Source organism: Mugil cephalus, chromosome 23 (assembly GCF_022458985.1).
Source record: "Mugil cephalus isolate CIBA_MC_2020 chromosome 23, CIBA_Mcephalus_1.1, whole genome shotgun sequence".
NCBI lineage: Eukaryota > Metazoa > Chordata > Actinopteri > Mugiliformes > Mugilidae > Mugil > Mugil cephalus.
Genome location: NC_061792.1, coordinates 2,696,586 through 2,715,623, shown reverse-complemented (window position 1 = coordinate 2,715,623; position 19,038 = coordinate 2,696,586). Strand labels below are relative to the sequence as shown.

Here is a 19,038-nt window from a genome sequence, read left to right as displayed (position 1 = left end):
AGATAATTTGAGCAGAATCATACCTCCTGTCTCAAGTCTTCACACTGGCTGTAGTCACGTTGATGAAATTGCTAGTGACAGTTCCATCATGCAGCACGACTCTTAATACAGTGGGAGGAAAGCCACGTGTGTCATTTTCCCACTGCCACAGGTTGCAGGTGGAGTTGTAATCCTGCAGAACATTTGATTTGGCATCGCTCGGGCTGCTGCGGTGTCCCCTCGTCAGTCTCATGAAAGTCGCCCAGTCAATTGGGCCGAGCTGCTGACTGATGCTGATATATACTTCTGACGAACAGAGGCTACCCCCAACCACTGAGGTTTATGGTGAGGGGAGGGGGAATAAATAATGATGACATCAAAGGGGGACCTGTCTTCTGTGCAGCTCTTAGCCGGTCTCGTCCTCAGGCACTGATGGCACTGATCTGTGCCGAGCTCCAACACATAAAAAACACAGTTATAATTAATTAAGCCATCATAATTAGGCCACACCCCTAATTATTCTAATTCTTTCTAAACAGTGGAATTTCGGAACGCACTAAATTCTTTTTTTTCCGACTTCCTCCCTTTCACTTCCTACCATCATCAGTCTACTCATTCCTCCCAGTTTAGGTCTTCTCACTCCTTTTCATCCCGTACCCTTTGACCTGCCATCCATTTTTTTCACTATCTGTCTACCAATAAACTTATTTGCATCAATTAAGGCATGGTCTTTGTTAGCCAGGTACCATATGAAGTTGAAAGCACTAAGGTTACAAAATTGGTTCCACTTAGATTTCTCATCTTGTCGGCAAATGGCATAAAGTTGAACTTTAAACAGATTCAGCTTGCATCTCATTGGTTCAAAAATGTAACACTTATTTTACTTAAGCCGATGACATTTAAATTTAATCTTCCACAAACAGCCTCTTTGGAATGCATTCCTGGTTGTACATCCACCCATTATGCTTATGGTGGCAATATTTTTGCTGACATTGTAATACCACGGTTTAATCCTCGGGCCTTGTTTGCAAGATATCACCATTTTATAGTAACAGTTCTAATTTAAATATCTGAAAAATGCCGTTGTATTCAAGCATATCACTCTTCCTCCTCACCCATCACTTTTTTCAACTTAAAACTTACCAACAACTTGACTAATGTGACTAATGGGAGTTAAAGACAAGAAATATCACACAATATTCACACAACTTAATGGGGCTGTAATGTTTTATAGTGCTTGCCCTTCTGGAAGAGTTCAGTCAGGAAAAGTCTGTCTGAAGTTTCCTACTTATGTATTTCCATCTTTTTTTTTTTTTTTTTATAAATCTGAATACCAGGATTCCAGTATTCCATGCCTTAAGATAGCCCTGACAGCTCAGTGTCATTTTGACACATTTTGACCTGACAGGGAGAATATTATATTAGTAATACTGTAAGAAAAAAAAAAAAAAAAACTACTACAAGAATTTGTGTCTGAGTCAATTTGACACCTTTACACCCTTCCATCCCATTCACTGGACCCCTTTTCATTCCATCCACCCCCTTGACCCTTTTTATTCCTTGTGTCACATTTTAACCTGACAAGGAGGATATTATTTTACTGACACTGTAAAAAAGAAAGAAAAAAAATCTACTACTCAAATTGCATCTGAGACAATTTGACCCCTTTTCATCCTATCCACCCCCCTTGACCCTTTTCATCCCTTGTGTTACGTTTAGATCTGCCAGGGAAGATATGATTTTACACTGTAATAGAAGGAAAGAAGGAAAGAAAAAACTACTACAAGAATTGTTTCCGAGGCATTGCGCAACTGTGCTCTTCTTGCTATGCCACAAGACCTCGGTTTGAAGAGTCGCTGGTGCTGTAACCCATGCTCGATGCCAGAACTGCCACAACACAGCAGCTGGTTAAGGGTGATGGAGAGAATGCGGCAATCCATTGGCTGCAGGCTTAGTAAATTTCAGTCAGTGTAGTCCAATGGCAAGCTAGAGATAGAGAGAGAGAGAGAGAGGAGGGGAGAGAGAGAGAGAGAGGAGAGAGACAGAGAGAGACCTGGTTTCTCTATCACTAATCTTGTCCGCGCAATACACTCGCTCCATGAGCGCAATTAGATTCAGCACCGTTTCCAGCGCCTCTGCAATGAGTCATTGAAACATCTTCCGCGCTGATAAAAGCCGCATCTCTTTCTGTTCTCTTCCACCACACACGCGTGTACAGGACGTATAGTTGGGCTTTTTCTTCACTACAGGGGGACCGTGCGCCTTACTTTGGATTTGCGGAGCAGCGGCAGCAGCAGCAGGCTGGACGTGGACTTTATTGTGTTTTTTATTTTTTTATTTTTTCTGATGTGGTGCGCATTTCGCCCCAAGTCGGGACTTACATTAAAGAGTCAGACGGTGGAGATACGGGCTGAGGTAAGTGCGCTGCAGGCTGAATGTGATGCTGAGCCTTAAAGCTGGAAAAAAAACTGTCTAAATTTATAGACAGACGGCTGAATTTCTGTGCGTTTTCAGGCGCTGACCCCCCCCCCATCCTCCTCCTCCTCCTCCCCCTCCCCCTCCTCCTCCTTCTGTGCCTGCTAGTCCGGACTTCTCTCTTGCAACAGAGCATCATCCATACTAGGGATTTCAGTCCGAGTCGCAACAGTCATTTCTTTACTACAACAACAACAGGACAAAATAAAATAAGATAAAACGTATGTGGAAACATTCGGAACGAGGGGTTTGCGGATGCTTGTTTTTGCGCACTTTCATCCGACTTCATCCGAGGCGTCTTGCTTATTTGTGAAGGTTGATGAAAGAATGAATGGAGGGAACAGTGCAGCCGCCAAGGCCAACAGTGAAGGTGCTGATCACAAAGCGACACAGTCACAAGTCACGCAGTTCACTGTGTATATGTGAATGTAATTTGCACGCATTTGTTGTTCGTGTGTTTATTCCCGTGCGCGCCTGAGATGGGGCTTTAACCAAACTCGGTGCCAAAGCAACAGCTCGGTTAACTTTAATGCGACAGCAGGGGCGGAAAAGAGAGGCAGGCACTTGTGATCTAACTGCACGCATCTTCCATGCGCATCTTCCTTCGGATAAATGCGCGTGACACATGCTTTTTTTCCCCCCACAACTCGTCAATGTCTGAAGTACAGCTTGTGCTCAGGAGGTGCACTGGAACCGGTGAATCTTTACCTCTCTGCGCGCATCTTCTATCCGAGCAGCCACAAGATGGTGGTGTGGATATCTGGATGTGGATTTTTTGCAAGGAAAGAGAAAATGAGCAGGGGTTGGGGGGCTGGTGGTGTAAGGTTGAGAGAGGTTTGTACCTTGCATAAATTCTTACAGGCTACACTGCTGCTAATGCTGTGATTTTCAGCTTGTGTTCACCCTGGGTGGCATTCAGGCTGGCTCTGCTAGGGGCTTGCAGCTCCAACAGGCTGCTGGTTTAACAGGAGGCGACCTTGTATGTGCTGTGATACAGCTCCAAATTTCATATGTCCACGTGTGTGGCACTGGAGGTGCAACCTGCTGCAAATGTGCCCATGAAGAAGGAATCTGCTAATGCTTAAGTCGACCTGTGTGTTTTTGTTTGTGTGGGAGAAGAGTCAGCTACATAACATGCATCCTATTTTTCATTTAAAACTGCTCAGGTGTGGTGACTGATAGTCAACTTACTCTCAGAGGAAATGAATTTGCCTAGTCAGTTGATGCCTGACTTATTCCTGGTGTACAGCAGAAGAGGCCTTCTTTCTCCATCTCCAAACTATAGAGGAAGGTGTCATCTGCATAACACGATGTTTAAAGATTATGGCAATTCTCGCTGACTTGTTGTTTGACTGTGATTACAAAAGTTTGAACCCATAAATATCTGCAAACATGTACGTTATTGGTTAAAAAAAAAAACGTTCATGTACAAAACTCATCCAATCATCAGTCATGTTTCTCTGGGATTGTCCTGCAAGATTTTTTTGTTCAATTTCACTGAAAGTCCAACTTACAACACCAGGACATGCCGTTACTCCATAATCCACTCCTACTCCTCCAGGTAATATCCCAGATTCTCAGAAAAAAACACCTCAGTGTAGAAGTAAAGGACATTGGTTTTATTTTTTGTGGCTGACGATAATTGTTGGTGACGGTCGATGGTCTGGAGCAAATGTTGCCGTTTTAATGCAGCATACAGAGCTAATTGTTTGTCTGTTGGCTCATTGTGCTACCCACATGCTTCCATTGTGTTGTAACTTCCACTCCGTGTTCCCCATCATGTATGTAACACCGAATATATTTGACAGTTTAGTTTTGATGCTGAGCAGGGGGTTGTCTAAACCTCAAGCACATGGCCAACAGGTACATGTAGCAGGAGCTGTGCTGTGTAAGAAAATCCTTTAAACAGTGTTAAGAAGTTTTTTTTAACTCACACTTTTTCTTTAAGAAAATGCCTTGGATTGTATACATGGATGGCATGAGCGTTCACTCGAGGCTTGTGTTTTGTGGGGCGCAAGTTGGCTATGGAAACATGTTTCCATGGAGTTTTATTCAGAAGAGAGAAATTAAAAGCTGGACCTGAGGTGAACTTGGGCTGCTGTGTAGGGAAAAAAAATACAAAGTGTGTGTCATTAGTTATGCATTCTTCCAGGAAGGTAGTCTCTTGCTGACATTTGGGCTAATGTTTGTGTTAAGTACATCATTTAAATTCTCTGCCTTGGTAATGAAATTCCCTATGTGTGGGAACAAGAAGCAGTTCCAGAACCGCAAACATTTCAAGAATGCAAACTGTTATAGGTGCTTGCTAGTCTTTAAATGTTGCAAAGAAATCCTGAAGCATTCCTCTGTACATGCCATAAACAAAAATACACCAATATGAACATTTAAATAAACATATTTTGCAAATGAACCCAGTGTGAGATTTAACTAGAGGTGGGATTTCTGGCACTTTGGAGGGAGTCGGGTCTTGTGGAAGAGCTGTTCAGAAGACTGGCTCATTTTGATAGTTATTTTTAAGATGCCAACCTGGGGGTAACATATATAACATCTTTGAAAGATTCTGATTCAAGTCTTACCTTATCATAGTGCTTATTTCAAACTTCGATAGTAGAGCAAAAGCTCACTTGAGAAATTCCAGTACATTGCTATGCTCACCACTATACCGTTTCCATCACCAGCAACATCAGTGGAGTTTTAAAGCAGGAGGTTCTGTGCACATCTGGGTGAAACATGGAAAAAATAAAAATTGTACCCATTGTTGGTTTTAAAGAGTCAGTCAACAGATTTGGTTTGTTCGCAAATGTCACAACTCTACTAGCAACAATAGGGTTTGGGTGAGGAACATCCAGCTTCTGGGTCATAGATGGTCAGTGACACATCTGACCCATGAGGCAGTTCATAGACACACAAAGGCATCTGGTCATTGCTTTTTTTTCTTAGACCAAAAGGTTCTTATGTGAGGTTCGTCCAAGTTGTATCTGAGTGTACACGGCAGTTGTGCGTCATACAGCTTGGTTGAGTTATGAAGATATACACTTATAAATACAGTCATACAGTCATTAAACTGCATTCTGACATAGGACAGATTATTGTGATGACAAGCTAATAATATCAAAGGCTGACCCCTCATAGTCAAATTGTCAGTTTGTCCCGGAGATCCATCGCTGATAAGATTACTGATCTGTAATATAATTCCTGTTTTTCTTTCCGTCCTGCAAAGACTCCACAGACATGACGAATACCACCCAACTAGCCATTAGTCTCTGTAAGTCATCCATTGCCATACCAAATATGAGGATTTGTTTGAGCATGTTCTTCTGACTGTGAGCTAAATGTCTGAGGAGACATCCACTGAACTCTGCATCCCACTGCGCAGAACTACTGCCACAGCTGCATCTGTGAGCAGCTTTCCAAACTAAGCCTAGAAACAAGATTGGATGTAGCAATTGTATTAGAGTAGTTGTAGTGGGACACGGTTTAGTCCTTGAAGGACGTTATCAAAGCGGAGGTAGTACTTGATTGGAAAAAGGTTCCCGGCCTTCGCTGTAAACAATGGGTCGCAAGTGATCGATCGAGACAAAATGTAAAACTGTGAACATGATATTGCTGTGATGAGAGGAAAAAGAAATTATATTTCAGTTTGAAAGGATCAATTGGAAAGGAAGGAGAAGGACATTTTAGAAAGGAAGCAGCAGTGCAGCAATGTTTCAGTAATACTTGTTTGATATGTCAGAGAAGAATTAGGGGACATTTAAAATGCTTCATGAATCAATATTTCAAGCTCAATAGTCTCTTACTTTTAAGGCTTATTCATTTATTATTCAAACATGAAAAGATCCAAGATGTAAATGATGTAAAGGTAATTTGTTTTGAATTTATTAATCTGATATGATAACCCATATTATGCAAGGTACTGTATACACACACACACACACACACGTGTGTGTGTGTGTGTGTGTGTGTATATATATATACAGCGTATGTAGTTAATTACAAAAATGGTTTGAAATGTCTGTGACATTTTATAGTTATGAGAACAGCGCGCCCTCAATGGGATCATTCTGTAATGATTGAAATGCAAATGACAGAGAGGGCCTTCATTGATATTCATGAGACCTTATCTCATATAATCATTAAGAGTAAGAACAATGTTCGCAATCTCCTGTGTGTTTCTGCCAAGGAGAGCCACGGAGCAAGCTCTGCACCGAGCCTGAGCCGTCTGCAGGGCAGTTTGTCAAAAAACGTGACATTATTACATATCCTGTCCACTGTGCCGATTCATTACAGGCGTCACGCGACCTCAGTTAACAATGAACGACAATTTCATTTCATTTTGCCGCATTCACTGCTCTAACTGTTTGGTGGCGATGCTTAAACGGCCAGTGAGGAGCCTTTGGCTGTAGTCATACAAGAAACAACTGCAGGATATATAACATGAATATTGAAAATATGCTAAACATCCTTCGTAGGCCCTTTCCCACAAACATTGCTTCACCATGAGTTAATAAAGCTGTTTCATGAACAAAGACCACACCTTAATTAATGCAAATAAGTTTGTTGGTAGACATGTACCTTTGAGAAATGGATGGGGGGATGAGAACGGTTAAAGGGTATGAGATGACGAGAGTCGAGGGGAAAAGTTCAAAAGGGGTCGAGGGGATGGGATGAAAATATTTGAGGGGATAGGATGAAAAAGGGCCGAAGGGAGGAAGGGAAGACATGGAGGGGGTGGAATGTGTGGATGGATGATAGTCGAAGAACAGAGGGATTGAGACTCAGGGTGGGGGCACATCCCAAGAAGCTTCGGCTCACTGTACCCTGGTTCCTTTAATGAAAGGTGGAAGAGGAAGATGAGAAAAGAGAGGGATGTGCAGGGTGGGGATTGAGAAATGAGATCTTAGATAGTGTGCGATAGGTCACATTTTTACAGGTAAGCGCAGAAATTAGAATGATATAGGACATGGCCTACTTCTTGAACTTAAGTTATAATAACTTAATTTAGTGAGCAAATATCCACATACTGTTAATTGTGTTGTGTTGTATTAACATGAGCTCAAAGCATTTAGAAGTTAATGCAGTTCCAAGGAAATCAGGTTTCTTTTATTAATATGCAAATATGTGTAATGCAATCAGTGCAGAGAGGTAGGAGTCTGAGGGTAAAAATTAAGATTTATTATGTTCTATTCTTGGCTTCCTGTGTTCGGTATCCCATTGCCATAACAATGTAGAGTTGCGGCAGCATTTATGTGAATTTATTGTCAGCTGAAGACCGCAAGTTTCCTGGGATTTTCACAACCAGAAGATAGTTTTCTTTAACAGCTTTTTTTTACTGTCAACAAATGGCAGGAAAAGGCCGATGTCCATCACCCTCTGCACGGCACCATAAATAGGCAGAGGAGCACATTCAGCGACAGGCTGCTGTTTCAGCCTGCACTGCAGAGGGGTGGAGGAGATAATTTGTTCCTTAGGCCTCTTCAACTCCTCCCTGTGAGGACGTAATCTAATAACCAGCCGTGCCATAGTCCGTCATTCTGTATTTCTGAACTTCTGGCTTTCATTTGCAAAGGCCCACAGACTAGAGTATCCTTAAAAATAAATTGTTGGGGAGTTATTTGATGTTAAGCGGGGATGGGGACTTTTTTTTCTGTGTAATCCATCAAACGTCTCCTGGGTTCCGTCGTAATGTCCATAGAGAAGCTTACTGACAGCCCACGATTGTGTTACAGAATTTGATCTTGATACGGCTCTCGTTTGCAGCATTTGCTGATGTTTATGAACACAAGTCAATTCAAATTCATTTGGAAAATTGTTATAAAATGCAAGCGAGCACCTGGATAGTATCCAACAAGCACCAGCAAGCTACTCACATCATTCCAAAAATAAATGTACTGTTGTAACAATTAAGCTACTATGACCAAGCAATTTACCTTGTGGATCATTAAAGTGCAATTTGGCAATTCACTATTTATATCTAACAACAGTACTATTTGGTTTTCATTTTATATTGTACTTCACATGCACGTCAGTGATATTGCAAACTCTTGTAAGCAAACAGCAAATTTCTCATTTGGATCTCATTTGCCTCTTGTACAAGGTCAGCCAAAGCTGTATCTTTCAATCAGGGCCATTATCAATAACCTGTTTCCCCTTGACTGGCTTGTAGGCAGTTTAGACTTCTGCGTCAATTGGACGCTGTAGCTCCTTTGTGCAACGTACAAAGGAACGTGCAACTCCCGCCACGGCAACGCAAACGGCAAAAGCTGTGGTCCGCTTGGTAGTGGCATGTTTCCGCTTTAGTATTTACGGCTGTGTCTCCATCTCCGCAATTTTCAAATTGATTGAACTGGATGTCCAGTTTTTGCTCATTTCTTCAACTTTTCCCATTGCTTGCAGTTAAATCCCATACCTGGCCTGTAGCACTACACTCGCTGCCTTTCCCCCTTCCTTCCTTCACATAATGGCATGATCCTAGTCTGTTCCTGTGTGTGACTGGCCACACAGTGTGCCTATCAAATCAAAATGAAGTCCAGCTCCTGCCTGCATGAGTTGAAGATTAGTCTCTGCCCGATAGGAGTCAACTCTTCTCATTCCCTACAAAGACACGGCTCTTAGAGACGGCTCATTCGCAAATGACACATCACTAGTCTGACTTCCTTGCAGCAATCCCAGATATCAGCAGTATTCATTTAATCAGTGGAGAACACTTCTCTTCCTTAGAGGCGAGCTGAGAACTTTTGGATGATTTTTATGCCTGTATAGAGTATAAACTGAACCCATAGCATGCTCCAGCTCTAAAACCTGAGTCACTTGTAGTTCAATGGAAAGTAATTAGACTCTCTCTAAGACACTGGCCACAACTCAAAACATTTTGTTTATGTAATTCTGAAGTATTTCCACTTAACATGATTTCTGGGTTATTCCCTTTTCAAACTGAAAGCACTCAGTGGCCTGTGCTGTCTTTTTCCACTCCGGAAAAACGGTTCCTGAAGACACTTACAAGGACATTTCCCTCCAAAATTCAGAGCTGAGAGTAACTGAAGCAGGCATTTATGATTTCTCTCTCCTCTTAAGGGTTTGTTTACTGCAGTCTTGAAAAACACCTTCCCTTCTAGTTACTAAACCATTGTCAGTACAGCAGAAATCATGACACATCGTTGCCTCAGTTTTTTTTTTTTTTTTTTGCCAGTTGTTAGCAGGTGTCAGTGATTATCACCATGGAAACACTGCTATTAAAGTAGGATGGCAAACCTTTTAGGCTTGCATATATATATAACCGAGGCTTTGGATATCAATATCAGTCTTTGTTATGCTGGATACATTGATCCAGCATAACACTATGACCACCTTCCCAATATTGTGCAGGTCTCCCCCGAAAACCGGGCTTTGTGTCCTATGGGTTGAGGGGAGGGTCCTCTGTGGATCATCCCACAGATACTTGATCAGTTTGGGATCTGGTGAATTTGGAGGCCAGGTCAACACCTTGTGCTGTTTTTCATGTTTTTTGAGTTGTTCCTAAAGCATTTTTTTAGTGTGCCTGTGTCTGGTCTGGGTGGGCTCTACATGTCAAAGTAACATCCACATGAATGCCAGGTCCAGAAGTTTCGCAACAGAACATTGAATTGTTACAAGATGGTCAATGTTTTTCACTTCTTCTCCGTCTGTGGTCACAGTGTTATCACTGATCGGCGTATATTTGATCGGCAGCACGACAGTGTTTGTGATGGTGAGTCAAAGTAAACTGCAGTGTGTGCTCGTGGGGATACAGGATCAAGTGAAACTGTGAGAGTCATCAAATGAGATCATTTACTGTTTGTCTCTAGATTAATATGAATATCCAAAATCAGCAGATTCTTTATTACAATTAGTTTGGTATTTTTGATTATGGTACAGATTAGTTATTAGTTGGCGTAAAACCATTGGCGGAAACGTTTATTACATCAATTGCTATGTTTCCATTACTCCTACAAATGAGCAAAATCCTCAATATCACAATAGAAAACTGGTAATGGAATGCATTTCTAAAACATTTTTACAGTCTCATGAGGTGTTTTTTCAGATGTATCAATATAACAGTTTATCGCACAAGTCCAATGGAAAGATTTTTTTCGAAATTCCGCATTACTTCCCCATGTGACCAGTTCATTTGAAATCCATCTTCCTCAGTTCATTCGCAAAACACCTTTCAATAGAAACATGCACAAAGTGCACTTTATCAAAATGTCAGAAATATCACTTTTATTTTGTGAAAAAAAAAACTGTCTCCTTGTATAGTACATGTTCCTGAACATCTTTTTGCACAACACAAAACACAGTTTCCTCCATTGTGCCAATAATGGTCAAAAGGCTTTAACCTAGAAATATTTTCATGTTATATACAGACTATCAAAAAGGAAATGTATGGGTATTAAACCTTCTCGCGTCCATGTCGTGACAGCTTCATTCCTGCCACATCCTAACATGAGGAAGGCTTTTTCTGCTGTTTCGGTGATGGCACCGTTAGCTATCTTAATACTTGACACAGTTTGAAGGTGGATTTCCAGCATCACCTATAAAGACGTTTTTCTCTTCTCTCTGCTTGCATTTACACAGGCAGACAGGCCAACATGACAGATCCTTGCAGCTGGAGCCAGTGACTGTTTCCCCCTTCCTGTTCTGTTCTGCTAATCCTTGTTGGAAAGCTGTTTCGTGCAAAAAAAAAATCATACTCGCAAAGATTGGCATGCACTTTGACTCTATTAGCAAAATTGCACTCAGTTATTCATTCCATCTTTTCATTTATATTCTATATCAGAAAGGAGTCAGCGCTGGTCAGCATGTGGTTTAATAATTCATTTGGTCTAATTTCAGTGGCACAGGGAGCTATTTAAGTGAGAGCGTAATTAATCAACATTTTTGGATTGGAGTAGTCAGGCATGATAGTTTTTTTTTTTTTTTTTTTTTTCAACCAAACCACTTAAAATATGAAAAATACATATTAGAAAAAATGTGTCAAGACCTGGGGCAACAGAACGAGGCAAGAGCTCCAACAGAAAATTGAATTAACAAGTTGCATGCCATCTGGTTTTGACGCATACTGTATGTCTGTGGAACACCTCCAAGTCCACAGAGCAGATCTCTTATGCACACAGCCAAAACCCTCTCAATGAGGAGCCTGTCAACAAACTGTTATCATCTTATTTAAACTGATCTTCCAAAAGCCTTCACTCATGTTTACCTTTTTTTTTTTTTTTTTTTTGGTCATAGCAATGACCTATCTGTTTACATTTGGTTGTCTTTACAGGGTGATATTGAAAACTAATTTATAGCTTAATTTGCAGATTTAATGGTCAGCACAAGATGGAAAAAATTATTTTTAATTGCCAGTGTGCAGTCTATTATAGTGATGGATATATGGCTGTTTGAAGGGAGCTGTATCTAATGGATCTGTTCCTTTGAAAGAGTCATTCAAAAGACTAAAAAGACTAACCCTAAGTTATTTATTTTTAAGAAGTAAGCACTCTGAAAGAGTAAGATCTGGTTCAGAATCATTCAAACTTTAATTATTTATCCTAGGTAGATACTTTAATTATCCCATGGGAAATTCCCAAAAAAAAAATAAAAAAAAATCCATTTCACTTCTTGAGACATCCCTTCAATTCATGTTCTCTTGAGTCTATCTGTAGATGAAGTGGAGATTCTAAATAGACATGCTTTATTTATCAAGTGAGAAATGTTTGTGCTGACCAGGAATTCAATCCTAGACCACAACTACCATCTCAGAAATAACCACTGTCTCATTCAGTAGAGTAGCAAAACAGGGGCTGTGCCCAAAAACAAACAAATAAACAAAAAAGAATGGCTCTGAACTGTGACTCCCTTCCGAACGTTCGTTTTGAAGAGCTAGTCAACAGATTCAGTTCGTTCGCGAATGTCACAACTCTATTATGTGGACGCCATGAATGTCTTTGTTAAAATGTACTGCACCCGAATATAGCTGAAAAGATGTCTCATAAATGACACAGAGTAATTAACATTAAACTGTGCCTTTTGAGCAACTTCTTTAATGACTGTGTGGGCTAGAGAAGTGAATGTTTGTTTATGCTTGTCATGCCAAAGCCAATACGGATGTAATATTTAAGTTGTACCCTGGATTGACTGCCCTTGAATATCTTACAGATTTTATGGCAATCCATTACATTTAGAAGATCCAGTGGAACAGTCAAGCAATTACAACAACATTCATTTAAGTCTGAGAACCACAAAGGCACCAAATATCAAGACCACACTCCCCGACTCTCAGGAGTTGTCAGGAAAATTTCACAAAATGACAAAAGGCTGTGGGCTTGTCTTAGATGACAAGTAACGGCCTCGCCAAAGATCACCAGTGAAAGACATTTGTCTCGGGGATGGCATGAATGTCTTAACAATCCAATTTGTGTCAAGATGTTTAGGGCTGAATCGGAGAGGAAGACTGACAGAATAATCAGTATGAGATTATTATGACATTCCATTATGACAGTTAAAGCGATCCAGAATTTGATTATTTGACAGTATTGTTGGTTGGATCAATGCAAGAAGCAGCAACAGTCTCTGTCACTATTCTTTGTGCTTATACTACTGAGGCAATTCCAGCAAATATGAAAATGGGACAACGCAGTTAGTGAATATGCCATAGCGGATAATCCCTGTTTTCTTTTATGTTTGTCTTTAAGGATAACCCATGAAGCTGGAGTCCGGGTAACCTGAGCGTTCTAGGCTTTCTCCTGGACGGAAGAGCTGTACTGCAACCAACGATCTCCATGAAGGCTCTTGAGATGGGGGGCTCTGAAAAAGCTGCTCTGTTTAGCTTGGGCTCCTTTGCTCAGCTTGCAGCCTGAGGCAAAGCAGGAAACAACCTTTGGAGGTTGCAGGGGTAGTACCGAGGACCCAACGGTGGATCATCACCACAGCCTGAAAGGCCCAGGCTCAGCACAGCAGGAGCATGTCAGTGCCCGGAGGCCCTTCATGGATGTCTCACTCCATGGCCAGATTTTTTCTATGGATGGGACTCATGTCCATCTGCGTGGCTGTTGTTCAAGCCCAGCAACACCCTGTTGTCACCACCAATTATGGGAAGTTGCGAGGAGTGAAGGTTACACTACCCAATGAGATACTGGGACCGGTGGAGCAGTATTTGGGAATTCCATATGCATTGGCCCCAACGGGGGAGCGGAGGTTCCAGCCACCAGAGCCACCCATGTCCTGGCCGGGCATAAGGAATGCTACTCAGTTTGCTTCAGTTTGTCCTCAGTTTTTAGAGGACCGCTTTTTACTCAATGATATGCTCCCTGTGTGGTTCACTGCCAATTTGGATACAGTGGTAACCTATGTGCAGGAGCAGAGTGAGGACTGCCTTTACCTGAACATCTATGTCCCTACAGAAGATGGTAGGTCACCTTACTATGCTTTATCTAATTTCTGTTCTTTCATAAGGTCTGTGTGTTATTGCCTGCCAAGGCACTATTCTAATGACACTCTCACTGCCATTGTACAACCACTGTTTGGATCACCAGTGTACTAACGCAAATTGTATATGAACTGTTACTTGTCTTAAATTTTACAGCATCCTCTATAACAAAACCTTGTTATAGAGGATGTTACCTTGAATACATCAAATATTATGATCCTAGATTTCAGTTGCCAATAGAGTGGGGAGAAGGACTTACCTGAACTGGGGCGGCTCACATAGTAAATTGAGTACAATGTACATTTCCACTCCTAACTCCATAAGTGCAATCACAGACTGACATCACACTCACTCTGATGCTTCTTGTTTTTCATTTAAACGCTGAAATGGATTTCATTAGTTCAGTTGGCTTTTGTGTTCATGAAGTTACCGTTCATGAAACATTTGATTTAATAGTGGCGGTGAAGTCAACCAGGAAGAGGGTAGCTCATGTGCGTTAAGCTTTTAATGCAAAATGTCAAAAACTATTAAAAGAGAAGCACCTGGAAAAAAATAGAGAATATGAACAGTATTACACTTCCAGTAAATTAACACTTTCTCCCATTCGCCTCTATTGAACAATGATAGACTGAACTCAAGCATGCAATTCCTGCTTACACTTTCTTTGAGATTGGGCCGGTAAATTATATATCATGTTTGTACAGTACATTTAGAGCATTATCCTACCAGCACTCTACAAGGGACGGTTGCAGCAAACTGTAGCTGAACATGATTGTAGTGTAAACCAAATCCCTTTATGATTATTAAAATGACAAACTTATGACAGCAGTTCGACTTGCATGCTGTGATCATAGAAGATGAAAGTATAAAGAAATCTCCAACGCCCTGATATCCGCTCAGTATAAAACTAATTGGAGCTTTTGAAGCACTCTGAAGTCTGAGCTTTTGGCTCACAGGTATTTTTATATTTGTTGGAGTGTGTTCAGTGTACAAAATTCGCCAAGTAGACAGGTAGAAATGTGTGGAGGTGTTGAATATCATTTTGAGATTTATTTATTTTTAAGATGCCAGCTTGGGGTAACTCATTTTATCAGAGAATCAGAAAATCGTTGGGAGAAATGATACGGTCAATGGCATATGTATTGGTGGGATGTCTGAGTTTGAATTATCTTCTAGGCAGATACTTAATTTATCCCATGGGAGATTTCGTGAGAAAAGAAAACTTCTGCTACTATGAGTATGGAGGCACACTGTACTCTGCTGAAGCAAATGAGGGTCTTATGTGTGCATATGTGTGAAACACACACAGCAAAAAAACACACAAAAAAGAGCTCTCGAATAACTCCTGTTCCCATCGTTCATTTTTAAAGAGCCTGTCAGTAATTACGGCTCGTTTGCAAACGTGACAACTCCAGTGAGTAATAAAAACGGAACCCACGTTAATTATGGCTGACTGACAGCCCTATTTCTCACCATTATATGATAAGACATAACTTACAAAATTTGGACAGTTATAAACAAATGCCTTTGTAAAACTACAGTTCTCTAGCAGTCAATAAAGGCCAGAATCACAGTGTGTTACATGCACTGGTTTACTGTTTGTCATTTTATTATGAGTGTCTAAATTATTCTACTATATTGTGCCCTAAAATTATACAATGGTCCGTGGCATATATGTTTTACTATGTGACGCTTTCCAGAAGCTAAAGTTTGATATCATTATTATCAGTAGTTACTACAATGTGACCTCGCAAGAGTTGAATGGAAGAGCACACGAATTAAACAATACATTTTAACTTTCCACCGCTTAAGCGGCACTGCCCTGGAGCATGAATCACGTGAGTCACATCAGATTGATTTTCATTAGCCGCTGGAGTGAAGACAGCTCCTGTGATACCATAGGACGGTATAGCTTGGTGATGGACGGCGCTTTGTGGCATCACATGCCTTTAGGAATTGTTTGTATAGGACTACAAATGAATAATCAACTGATAACAATGAAAATTTAGTTGTGTTATCCACTTTCCTTTCATTTATTTCACAGAATGATGTTAGTTTTCCATTTTCCCCTTTTAATGTAGTTGTCAGTCAAGTACGCACATCAACACAAACACTTGGGATTATGAGAAAGACTGAACGTGTTTACATGCTTGATGTACCTTCATTTTTGATTTAAGTTGGACTGCCGCTTTATTCTAAAGCACAGAAGCTTATCAAGCCCATTCATGTTTTCACGAGGCATTTTTCTTTTAGTAGTGCCCCATAAATATTTTCCTTGAGCAGTGACTTCCTGGGAGCTCTTCAAAGATCCTTTGATTTTTGCCATCAGTGAACAATGGTTTGTCTAAAAAGGAGGAAATGCAGGGCCACTTGTCAAATTGCTTGGAGTTCTTCCACTCCACACACACTTTGTTCTATGACTGATGAGAGTGCTGTTAACAAAGAGTGATGCAAGAGTAGAATAAAAGCCAACTCAAATTGTTAAGTCCCGCTTTGCTCGCGGGTGGAAAGCTCACCTATAATGGCTTTTTATTCCGCACGCCCCTGTTTGAGTGAGCACTTGTGACTTGGAGTCGGTGTGACACTTGTACCAGCCAAGCAATTTACCCATCCAGCTTCAGCAGCAGCTGCAATGGACAGGACTCAGTATGTATTCCGTAAAAAAGCACAGCGTGTTGAACATAACCTGCAATGGCTGGGGTGGGGGGTGGGGGTGGGGTGGGGGGGTTTTAGGAAGCCGCGGGAGAGAGTGGACAGTCACCGGTAGGATAGGGAAGCACATTAACATGTGTGTCTGGCTGAGATCTTTGACAGCTCCACGCTAAATTTAGTCTGAGCTCTTGAGTACATGGTAGATTAAAAAGTGCTGGAGAGGGATAATCTCGCAATCCTTTGTCAGTGCACAGTTGGTAGCTTTTACAAAATGATTCAATCTCGAAAAAAATAGTTATTATACTCAAGCGCAATAAATCAGGGAACCCCATAAGTTTAATACAGCTTGAGGAAGGACCTGACTGCAATAGATCCATAGAAGTAGCTTAGGAGTTAACTTAAAAATAGAAGTATTATATCATGATGGTTGCAGTAATAAACAACATTTAAAGGTTAACACAAGGATCGTACACATTTGTGTTTGATGTACTTATTGCAGTAGCACAATAGCCTTGCATCTTGTTATGGAAGTACCACCTGCTGACAATGAGCATTTCTTTTTTCCAGTCATGAATCACATCATTTAAAAGCAGAAGTGGACACAATAAATGCAAAGCCATGGTGGCCGATGAAACATCAAAATACATAAGATTAGATCTTCACCCATGTTCATGTACATGGCAATGAAATGCAATTTAGCATCCAAGCAGAAGTTCAGAGTATGTGGAAAATATGGAAAATTTAAATGAAAAGAGACCATGTTCAAGTGTGCACAATGACAATAGACATCAGGATATTGTACAGAATATAGAATTTTGGTAAACAGAAACTATGTCAGTTACAGCAAGATACAAGTTCTGGAGGGGTTCAGCTGCATAGAGCAGGTTAGAGCGGGGTAAGGTTCAGAAGAGAAACAGCTGTGGGGAAAAACTGTTCCGTTGCTTGCTGTCTTTGGACCGAGGGTAGGAGGGCAAACTGTTTTTATGTTAGGTGGGAAGCAATTTTGACAGTGCTGCATGCTCTTTGTAGACAGTTTTTGCTTTGGATGCCTCTGATGGCAAGAAGTGGAGGTCTGATTAGGCATTGGGCAGTTTTCACCGCCATCTGCAGTGCTTTACAGTCTAAGGGCAGCTCCCATACCAGATTGTGATACAGCTGGTTAGGACACTCTCAATAGCACAGATGGCTGAAGAGAGGTGTTTCATCCTCAGCGTCCTCAGAAAGATGAGGTGCTGGTGAGCCGTCTTCACGAAGCTGGATGTGTTGGAAGAAGATGTAAAGCCCAGGAACTGGAACTTGAGGCTGGTTACACAATCAACCGCTTTCCTGTTAATGTGAACAGGGGTGTGTGTGCTACCTTTCTATTTGGTTTTGCTTGTGTTGAGGAGCATGCTAATTTCAGTGCACCACATGGCTAAGTGCTCCGCTAAACTTGATTAAGGGGTGAGATCTTTGTACAGACCTGCCGACATGGGTGAAGATGGACTAGAGGAAGGGGCTCAGCACACACAGCCCATCCAGTCCAAGGAGGAGTTTTTGGACTAATAGGGAAATACAATTTGTCACATAGCATGTAATAATGGGATTTATGCCTCTTTGAAGATCTTATGGATCCATTCTTTCAAAGAGTCGTTCAAAAGACTCTCTCAGTAATTACCTTTGTGCTGACCATGAATCCAACCCGGGTCCACTGCAATGATCATCACCACCTCTATTACCAACACCATCTCACTACATCTCAATAGCAAAACAGGCATTTTTGCATGAATCTGTGTGAATCAACGTGAAAAAAAAAAAAAAAAGTTCCCATCGTTCATTTTAAGGAGCTGGTCAATAGATTCAGTTCGGTCAAGAACATCACAACTCTTTTGTGAAGCAAATTTCTGAGGAGCAATGGGTAAAAGAGTTATAATGTGTCTCTATGGTCTGAAGTCAGCGGGGAGTGACATGTCTATCCTATTTAGAACTCTCACTGCTGTCCATCATCTTTATATCCCCCAAGTCTGCCTTTTCAGAAATCCAGTGTAATGTCAAAATATCCTGCTGTGTGAGGATCAAGATGGGATTTATACTTTTACTGCACCTCGAGTGCGTTGACAGATTAAGCAACGCCAGTTCTTTGTCATCTGATTTGATGCTGAAAGAGGAAATCCACTACGGCCTGTGCCGAGCACGCTCAAATGACTGTATTGTCACGGCCTTTTAGATTTCTAGCTGAATTCATAGGCCGAGTAGACAAGATGCTCGCTGTCTGCTGGTGAAATGCCCGAGAGCTCTTTTCATTTGTGTGCATAAAGGGAGGAAAAGGCTGTGGGGATATGGAAGAAGTAGAAGAAAAGAAAAAGAGGCTAGTTTGGAGTGTGTCTGCTTTATCAGCCTCTGCAGTATACTGGCATGCAGCTGTAGTGAATTAATCAGAGTGAAGATGTTTCCCCAGGGGGCTGTCTCATAGAGTAAGACAATACCGTGGTCTCCTCACCTTCATTTTTTAAGTGTCGAAGTCTCCC

The 19,038-nt window shown here is 41.2% G+C and overlaps 1 protein-coding gene across 2 annotated transcripts in view; it reads left to right on the top strand.

The window, feature by feature from the left end:
* The first annotated feature begins 1,999 nt into the window (after window positions 1-1,999).
* Window positions 2,000-19,038, top strand: part of nlgn4xa (neuroligin 4 X-linked a) — an 87,771-nt gene continuing 70,732 nt past the window's right edge. For both annotated transcript variants that reach the window (XM_047577025.1, XM_047577024.1), the window contains exons 1-2: window positions 2,000-2,394; window positions 13,146-13,859. In XM_047577025.1, coding sequence (XP_047432981.1) covers window positions 13,415-13,859 — 445 coding nt within the window. In that variant the 5' untranslated portion in view covers window positions 2,000-2,394; window positions 13,146-13,414. The remainder of the gene's footprint in view (window positions 2,395-13,145; window positions 13,860-19,038) is intronic.